Genomic DNA, 9,971 nt, shown 5'->3' with positions numbered 1-9,971 from the left:
AAGTTGAAATCCCAGTGTAGCTTTCCTGTTTTCTTCTTGGTGCTTTTTAAGCAGCTTCAGATACCGTTGCAAGAAGCCGCTTGGAAAGGGAGAGGAAGAAAGGGGAAATAATCACGAGTAGTCTAATGGTGGGCAAACGCACAGGCACTGGGAAGATGCTTCAGCAGCGAAGGAATTGAGGAGATGCACAGAACTGCAGAAAAGCACCCTTTGGTTTGACCACCAGAGGGCTTCCCTGCACCAACGTCTCCCGTGACTCAGATGCCACAAAAATTTGATAGTCTGGTTTTAAGCGCCAAAGGACCTCTCTTTGTAGTGTTTGCTACAACAGACTAAGATGGCTACCCCTGTCTTGGAAACTTCCTAGAAGAAGATAGGAAGTAAACATCACAGAGGAGGTAGGTTCTATCAAGACAAGTTGAATTAGCATCCTAGGCAGGATGGACATTGCTTTATCAGCCCTGCTTCTGTGCAGATCCTGCTGGTGCGTTTGACGTCTCGGTGATCATCATCAGGACTGGCAGATTAGATGTTTGTCTCGCAAATGTCCAGGAAGGGGGGTCAAAAAAAATACCAACCATCAATAAATCATATTTCAACTATCAGCAGATGAAATATATAAGAAAATTATGTTATGTCATCTTTGTTCATGGAGTTTTCTTGGCAGGGATACTGGAGTGGCTTGCTGGTTCCTGCTCCAGGTGGATCACGTTTGGTCAAAACTCTCCACTATGACCTGTCCATCTTGGGTGGCCCTGCATGGCGTAGCTCATAGCTTCTCTGAGTTATTCAAGTCCCTTTGCCATGGCAAGGCAGTGAGACTCTTGAGAGTCCCATGGACTGCAAAAAGATCAAACGTATCCATTCTGATGGAAATCAGCCCTGAGTGCTCACTGGAAGGACAGATTCTGAAGCTGAGGCTCCAATACTTTGGCCACCTCATGAGAAGAGAAGACTCCCTGGAAAAGACCCTGATGCTGGGAAAGATTGAGGGCACAAGGAGAAGGGGATGACAGAGGATGAGATGGTTGGACAGTGTTCTTGAAGCTACCAGCATGAGTTTGACCAAACTGCGGGAGGCAGTGGAAGACAGGAGTGCCTGGCGTGCTCTGGTCCATGGGGTCACAAAGAGTCGGACACGACTAAACGACTAAACAACATGTTATGTTGTCAACCTCTAAATGGCAGTCATCATAAGTTCCATACAGATTAAGAGACAGAAGGCGGATTGCATCACAAATGGGGTTTGGGTAGGACAGTGGTTCTTCTTCATAACTTGACTCTCAACAAACATGCATGGCAGGAAGTCAAGAGAGGGGAAAGGGTTGGCGGTCTTTTTGATTTTTCAAGTGTTGGGGAGTTAACACACACTACATACAACATCCAGTTTGGACTTTAGGCCGTGACCAATGAAAACTTGTTTTGTACATGATTTGTTTTTGTTTGTTTACAACATGTTGCCATAGTTAGCATTTCACAGATGTGGAAACTGAGGCACACACAGAGAGAGAGAGAGAGATCACCCTATGACACTCGGTGAGTCAGAAGTTGAGAGCAGTATCGGGATTGCAGGCCTGTCAGCAGTTTCCTTTCATGTTCCTGTAGAAGTATTTCTATTCCACCCACTCACATGAAGTATAAAACCAATGCAGACTGATATGCTGTTTGACATTTTATTGTAGTTTCATATAAGACATTGTAATCAGAAGAAATTGATGAGTTCAGTCCCAACATGCACCAAGCGTACTGCAGTAAGGTAAAGGTAAAGGGACCCCTGACCATTAGGTCCAGTCGTGGCTGACTCTGGGGTTGCGGCGCTCATCTCGCTTTATTGCCCGAGGGAGCCGGCATACAGCTTCTGGGTCGTGTGGCCAGCATGACTATGCCGCTTCTGGTGAACCAGAGCAGTGCACAAATGCCGTTTACCTTCCCGCCGGAGCGGTACCTATTTATCTACTTGCACTTTGATGTGTTTTCGAACTGCTAGGTTGGCAGGAGCAGGAACCGAGCAACAGGAGCTCACCCTGTTGCGGGGATTCGAACCACCGACTTTCTGATCGGCAAGTCCTAGGCCCTGTGGTTTAATGCACAGCGCCACCTGCGTCCCAAGCGTACTGCAGAGTGGCGGCAAAAAGTGGTACAGCCACACTAATTTTATTTTTGCATCCTTGGTGCTTTGCATAAAAGCAACTTGCACTGGCAATAAGACATTTTGAGAATTCTCTGCAGTTGGCCATTATCAAAAGTCAAGAAGTCATCAGCCAACAATATTTTTGGGCGTGCCAGTGGAAGTGGGCAGTCAGAAAGGCCTGTGCTCTGTACAAGGGCTGCACTCAAAGAGGGCTCGGCTATGAGGCAGGTCAGACCACTGAACCATCACATTATTTAGGGTTGCCATATTTCAAACAGTGAAAACCTGGACAGAAAAGTTGTTGCTCTCAACATCACTGCTGACGACATGGGTTGCCATACGTCAGGATTTTCTCGGACATTTGACTGATTTCTGCCCAGACACTGCTGACGAATGCAGTATTCCGTATATGTCTGGCAAATTCTGGACGTAGTGGGCATAGTCCACCAGGATGTTGTCTTGGAAAGTTGAAATGAATAGGAGTTGTTTACGAGTGCAGTAGTGTTCTTGAGCATTGCCCATGCATTCAAAGTAGGCATGTGCATGAAACCTGTTGGATTCATCATGCACATGCACACTGTGGCATTTCTCTGTGCGCCTGCCTTAGGCACCCCCTGTGACCTCGCAAGTCATCATGGAAAGTCAGGGTGTCTTGGCTGAGGTCAGCCTTCTCTGGATTCCTGGAATCTGCTTTGGAAGTCTGTTGTCAACACGACAAGTCCAATTGAGCCTCAGTGTTCAGGGGAACTCTATCTCTGAGTGACATTTGCTGCAGGGGGGGGGGAAGGTTTGTTCTGCAATACTCTCTTTGCTTTTCTATGATTCAGAAGGGGTGGTGTTAGAGCTCTGAATCTTTTCATAGCAAAGAACCGTGAAAAATATGGGGCACACTTTTTTTTTTAAAAAAGCCTGCCTAGGATGGTGGCCTAGAGGGACCTTTTGTGCAATCTAGAACGAAATTCTTTATGAAAGAGAAATAATGGTGTGGTTTTTTTTAAAAAAAATTAGGAACATGCTGTGAAGTTCCCAATACATGAATCTGCCTTACACCTAGACAGACAGTTGGTCCACCATGTTCAGTATTATCTACAGCAGGCAGGGACGTACCTAGAGGTTGGGAGCCAAGGGCGCAAGACCAAATGGCACAAAAATTGCGCCTCTCCACTCTGGCTCAGAGTAGCTAGGAGCCTGCCCACTTGTGCATTCCCCCGGCCACTCTTTGCCAAGGGCGCAAGGAAATCCTCCAACACCAGGAGTTTGGATTTGGATTTGATATCCCGCTTTATCACTACCCAAAGGAGTCTCAAAGCAGCTAACAATCTCCTTTCCCTTCGTCCCCCACAACAAATGCTCTGTGAGGTGAGTGGGGCTGAGAGACTTCAGAGAAGTGTGACTAGCCCAAGGTCACCCAGCAGCTGCATGTGGAGGAGCAGGGAATTGAACCCAGTTCACCAGATTACAAGTCCACCGCTCTTAACCACTACACCACACTGGAGTTTCCAGACTGTGGTCCATGACACGCCAGTGGTCCGTGAGCTTCATGCTGGGGGTCTGCAGGATACCAGCATTCAGTATAAGACCCCCTGCTTTTGAATGGCACCTTCTTGCTTCTTTCACTGCTCACGTTGTGCTTTCTTGTGCAACATTCGCAATAAACTAGATGCCATGGTTCCCAACATGGGGTGCACGGCCCACGGGGGGCAATTTGATTTTTAAGGGGCGCAATTTGAGAATGAGTTATTCACAGTTAATGGCCTTTTAGGCTTCCTCCACGTGAATAGGAGCCCACTTTTTAAATAATAAGAATTAAATGGCACAGGCAGAGGAGGAGCTAGCTGCTCTGGCACCCTGAGTGGCACACATGATGTGCACCTTGGGGTGGGGTGAGTGTCCCACGGGGGCGGGTCTGCGAGCACGGGGGCAGTAGCACCCACAGCGAGCGTCCCAGGGGGGCAGGGGGCAATGGCACCCCCCCAGGGATGACACCAGGGGCAGACCGCATCCCCCTTCCTCCGACAGTGGTCCCGGGGGGGGGCACCAGGATTTTAGAGATGCTTAGGTGGCGCATGGCAAAAAAAGATTGGAAACCACTGGACTAGACACATGGGTAGACAAACTAAGGCCCAGGGGCCAGATCCAGCCCAAACGCCTTCTAAATCCGGCCTGTGGACGGTCCAGGAATCAGCGTGTTTTTACATGAGTAAAATGCGTCCTTTTATTTAAAATGCATCTCTGGGTTATTTGTGGGGCCTGCCTGGTGTTCTTACATGAGTAGAATGTGTGCTTTTATTTAAAATGCATCTCTGGGTTATTTGTGGGGCATAGGAATTCGTTCTTTTCTTCTTCTTCTTCTTAAAAATATAGTCCGGCCCCGACAAGGTCTGAGGAACAGTGGACCCTGCTGAAAAAGTTTGCTGACCCCTGGACTAGAGGATGCAATAAAAATACAATGAAGTAGCACACAGCATCGGAAGGAAATCATTAAGCGGATGCTTTCAAAACCTTTAGAAATTGGTTTTGGGAGTCTTCCCGCGCTGGCAGCGACCCTGCCTGGGATTGAACCCGCGGCTTTCTGTCACTGAGCCACGGCCCCACTTTGCCCCACTCCCACCGCCAGCAGCAGTCGAGGGGAGAGCGCGAGGTCCTTTCCGCTGCCCACATTAGCCGTTCCCATGCCCACATGGATGAAGCCTGAGGGGCGAAATTCAGCCCCCCAACACCCGCCGCGTCCCCGCGCCTGCCCGCCTGGCTCTCCCGGAGGAAAGAGCGGTCCCCGCTCGCGCGCTCTGCCCGGACGGACTCGGGCACGAGCCCCCCGCCGAAGGGGCGCCTGGCGCCAATGGCTCCTTCAGCCCCGCCGTCGAGGGAAAGCGCCTTTCCCCCCGAGGCGCCTCCCGGCCCCCTCAGTTTCTCGCGCGCGCACCTTTTGGGGCAGGCGCCTCCGAGCGCGCGCGCGCGCGCGGCAGTCCAAAACGGGGTTGAGGGGAGCTGGCGGGGTGGGGGGGAGGCCGCCTCGCGACCCCCGCCGCGCGAGCACCCGTCCCCATTGCACAGAGGCGCACGTCCCCATTCCACCCACCCCTCTCGCCAGCGAATGGTCGCTTCCAACCGGGTGGCCATGTTTGCCGCTTATAATCGCGAGCGCAGGCGAAGCCAGAGGCTGCTTTTCATGCGAGCGGGGAGGGCGCTCGGGAGGAGGGGCAGCAGCAGCAGCCGCGTCAGGCGCCGGCGAAGAAGGCGAGCAGCAGCAGCAGCAGCAGCGGCCGGAGCCTCGTCGTCGCCGCCCTCGCCCCCCTCAGCAGCAGCATGGCCGTGGCGGTGGGGAGACCCTCGGTGAGTGAGGAGGAGGGGAGAGGAGCCCTCCCCGCGGGGTGTGTGGAGCTCCCCGGTCGGGCGGGCGCGCAGCCCATGTGCGCAGCGCCCGGGCTCGGATAACGGGGATGGGGAAGAGCGCGCCCGAGCCTCCCTTCCCGGCGGCTGAGGCGGGAGAGCGAGCGAGCGAGGCGGCGGCCGCTTGTTGCTTCCCGGGAACGCGAGCCAGAGAGGTCCGCGGCATTCCCCCTGCCTTCCCGCCCGCCCGCCTTTCTTCCATCTCTCTCCGTCTCCATTCATTGCAAAGGGGATCGCCGGAGGTGGGCGCCTGCGGGGCGAGAGGCTGAGGGTGGGTCGGGTTGGCGGGAGACGGGACGCGTTCAGACGTTACGTGCCGGGAGGAGGGCCCGGACCCGGGTTTCTTTTCCCGTGCACCAAGCTTCTAAAAAAAAAAAGAGCGGGGGGGGGGGAGAATGAAAGAAAAGAAAGCAGGGAAAGGGGTGTGTTTGTTTGTGTGTGTGGTAGCAAAATATGGAGCTGGTTGTCTTCCTATCTAAAAATAGGGCACACCAGACGAAAATCGGAGGGAGTGGGTAGTGGAGAGGGAAACACGCATAGGCCGCCCTCCCTGGCGATTCTGAAAAGATGCCCGGGATCAGCGTCAGTCAATGGAAGGAAGGTGTGTGGCTTCAGGCGAAAGAAATAAAGGAGAGGAAACGTGCCTGAGGTTGCGGGTGGGGAAGGAGGCAAAGTTGTCCTCTAGGGTAGAGGCACATGCTTGTGTTGTGGGGAAGGCATGGGGAGCATAACGGGATGGCTGCCTCCCCAAACCATTGTGAGATTTTGTTAGCTGGCTGAGCATCCAGGTGATATACAGCTGCAACCCCACAACCTCTGGGAAGCGCCGCGTCTAGGCCAGCGCATCATTCATCTAAGACATGCAAGCATGCACCAGCCCTCGCCAACGTGGTGCCCGGCTCCAGATGTGCTGGACAAACAACTCCCGTCAGCCCAAGTCAGCACAACTAGGCAAAGACTAGCATATGCAAATTTGTAAGATTGCAATTCTATACATGTCTGCTTGGGAGGAAATCCTCTTTCAGGGGACTTGCTCTGACGTGGCCGTGTAGGGTTGCAGCTCTGCTGTTGATCTCAGGGTCTTGAGTTTGAGCCCCACTTGGGGCAAAACATCCCTTGTGGTCTCTTCCAACTCTACAGTTCTATGTTTCTAAGACTCTCTTTGCTTTTCCATGATGCAGAAGGGGGTGGTGTTAGAGCTGTCACTTTGAATCTTTTCATACGAAAGACCAGAAAAAAATATGGGCCATCCTTCTCTCCCCCCCCCCCCAGCCTGCCTTTTTCCTTCTCTATCTTTCTGGCTTTTTGTCTTACCTTCTTTTGCATGTTCTCCCCCACCCCCTCTTTCATTGGGGACAACAACAACACCCCAGAACAAAAGAGAGTGACACATGTGATTCTATGAAGTTGCAAGCCCTGAATTGGAATCTTACCTTTGCCATGGCAAAGCTTTTGGCGTGCCGGGTGCAAGAGCATCTGTGGGGCATGCAGAAGGTCGCAGGACCATAGCTCAGTGCATCTGCATGCTGAAGATCCCGGGTTCAACCCCTGGCTGATCCCAACAAGTAGGGCTGATGAACACCCCTGCTGGAAACCCTACAGAGCTGCTGCCAACCAGTGTACGCAACACTGCGCTGGATGGAACAGTGGCTTGACTCAGTTTAAGGCAGCTTCCTAATGTTTCATCTTCTGTAAGGGGACAGTGGTCGTGAGCTACCTTACAGGGTTGTTGTAAGTGTGCAGAACACCTCCAGCACTTTAAAAGTAAAGCCACAAGTGTGTACGTTGCTAGTATTTATATTAGTAGATTGGGGTGTGACTTTCCTTGCAGATCATGACCCAAGAATAGAAAATTAAAGTGCTATAAAGAATGCAGGCTTGCAACACCCGTGTGTGGTTTCCGATTTAGTGCTTTTTAGAGAACTTCGTCTTTTAGTCAACATTGGAAAGGGAAACAAGCTGTAGGTATATAGGGTTGTATATATTGTATCCTGGTGGCCTGTTAACCGCATTTCAAACAGGGCAAGGCAAACGGGCTGCGGATGTCTGTCTTTCAGGACTGCATTCTTGGGAGGGTTTCAAGCATCCTCTGTTCAGGCAGCAGCAATGGTAATGGGAGTACTGGATGGAGATGCCTTAACCCAGTCTTCTCCTTCCTTTCCCAACTCCCCCCACCCCCAGGGGGGAAAAAATCACTTGGGCGAAGAGTTGCAGTATTCTCTGGGATCAGAAGTAGAGCTGTGTGGAAAAGCAATAGAGGCAACTAGAAGTTTGGCATTCGTATAAACTTTAATTTTCTTAACATCCCCTCTGTCTTCTCTCCCTCTCTCCCTCTCTCTCTCTCTCTCTCTTTCCCCAAAGAGTAGACACAGAAATGATGTTGGCGACTCAGTTTATTTGTTTGACTCTTAATGCCTTCTCAAGCAGTTTCCCACAGGCTGAAGCATCCAGCTGCTGCCCCTCCACTGTACAATTCTGTTTTTTGTTAAGGTGGGGAGTTGAGAAATGTCAACTCGAGCGGACGCAGTCGTTTGCCACAAGAAACCTCTGCAAGGCCTGTAGCACCTTAAGGGTTTCTCGTACATCCTGTGGCAAAAGCCCGAAGCAGATAAGAGAAGGTGTCAGTTTGTATACACCTATAGGTGTGCATTGGGGTTGTGGGCGAAAGATTTAAACAAATGGAGGCCAGAAAATATTAAGGGACATATCCTTTCAAGGTTGAAGATTCAGGCTGGAGGATCTTCTTAGCCATTAAAAATAGGAAGAATACCCTGGAGAGATGTTGGGATGAAATTAGATCTCTCATCCCTACTTTTTTGGCAGGGTTTCTTTCCTTTTTGATAAACCAGTAACGTCTGAGAAACTTTGTTTCGCAGGCTTGCCAGGCAGCTTCACATAAAGAGATCCTTACCGAAAGAGAGACACAGAAATCCTTTTTATTATGTCTATAACTTAGGGAGATGTTGGTGAAAGTAAATGCTGGCCATATGAAAGGACTCTTATACATCTTGAGGAGGTGGGGAGGGGAGGAAGGTGGGGGGAGGGAGGGAGGGAGAAGGGGACTTGATTGACTTTTTCCTGTTCGCTGGTTTTTTTTTTAAAGTGCATGCCAGTAAAACAGATGTTGCGCGTGAGCAAATGACTTCAGTGTGGCTACTTTCAGAATGTGAAAAATGGTGTCTGCATTCAAGATGTGACCTGGTTCCCTTGCTTAGTTTCTGTTACCGTTTTATAATACAATTTGTGGCTCTAGTAGGGTAACAGACTGCATTGTGATTTGGCAATTGTATCATGCCCCGCCCCGCCCCACTTTATTTTTAAAAAAGCACATTGTTCATGTAAATTGGTTTTTTTTCATTTATCATTTTAAATGAACAAAAATTACACTCTTCCCACCATTTCCTCAGTGCGACTGGTAACAATTATGTTTCAGTTTGGATTTGGATTTGTTGCTTTCTGAAAGGGTCCAGGGCAAAATGGGTCCAGCCACACGGGAGCCCAAATAAAAGGTATTGTAGTTGATTCACAGGGCTACAGCATGAGGCAGTGAGATATATGAGCTGAGAGTAGCTTTGTGAAAAAGCCACTCTCCTATGGTGAGTTGAAATAGTCTCCAGGCAATTTTTCTGTAAGATGGAAGAGAATGATGGTGATTTCCCTTTCCTTTCAAGGTAACAAGAGTGACACATATGACTGACATGTATTTGTAGGCAGACGCATTAGTAAAATTTGTGTACATGTTTGTGAAGCTGGTGTTGTGGACGGCAATGAGAGTTCTAGCACTAAAATTCCAGCTTCTACATCAAACAATGGTTTAAAAAATCTCAACCATCTTCCCCATAATGGCCCAGTTTGCATGTCATGTATAATGACTAGGATTATACCAAGACAGGCCATTGGTCCATCTAGTCTAGTATGGTCTACACCAGGGGTAGTCAACCTTTTTATACCTACCTCCCACTAATGCATCTTTCTTGATGGTAAAATTCCCTTACCATCCACCAGTGCTCGATGGAAGGAGGATTCAACTCGTGCTGTAGAACCCCTTACCGCCCACCTAGAATCCTGAAACGCCCACTAGTGGGCGGTAGGGACCAGGTTGACAACCCCTGGTCTACACTGATGGGCAGTGGTTCTCTGCAGGGTTTCAGTCAGGGTCCTTTTCCAGCTCCACCTGGAGATGCCGAAGTCTGAAACTCTTCATTGATGATTACCTTCTCTCTTGAGTTTTTTTTCTCCGTGCGTGCAGAATAGAAAGGGGGGTGGATATCCCTGAGCATGTACAGAGTATAATGTCATTAACTCATCCCAGCAAACCATCACATCTCTGGAAATGGGGACTATTCAAAAAGCACGTCAGACTTTTAAAACTCCTTTTAGCACACGCACACACCCAAGTCATACTTTGCCTCCTTGCCAACCTATCCCAAATCCTTTTCTTGCAGCTGCT

At 50.1% G+C, this 9,971-nt stretch overlaps 1 protein-coding gene across 5 annotated transcripts in view; it reads left to right on the top strand.

Moving 5' to 3' along the window:
* The first annotated feature begins 5,201 nt into the window (after window positions 1-5,201).
* SEPTIN11 (septin 11) overlaps window positions 5,202-9,971 on the top strand; it is a 139,634-nt gene continuing 134,864 nt past the window's right edge. For 2 of the 5 annotated variants that reach the window (XR_014011372.1, XM_081207171.1), the window contains exon 1: window positions 5,202-5,464. Coding sequence is in view for 4 of the 5 variants with exons in the window: in XM_081207171.1 (XP_081063297.1) it covers window positions 5,438-5,464 (27 nt within the window). In the remaining variant the exon portion in view is untranslated. The remainder of the gene's footprint in view (window positions 5,465-9,971) is intronic. The other 3 variants (XM_081207173.1, XM_081207172.1, XM_081207174.1) reach the window with 2 other exon arrangements.

This window comes from Podarcis bocagei, assembly GCF_964188305.1.
Source record: "Podarcis bocagei genome assembly, chromosome: 9".
Lineage (NCBI taxonomy): Eukaryota > Metazoa > Chordata > Lepidosauria > Squamata > Lacertidae > Podarcis > Podarcis bocagei.
Note: the sequence above shows the minus strand (reverse complement) of the source record. Positions and strands in the feature narration are given on the sequence as shown.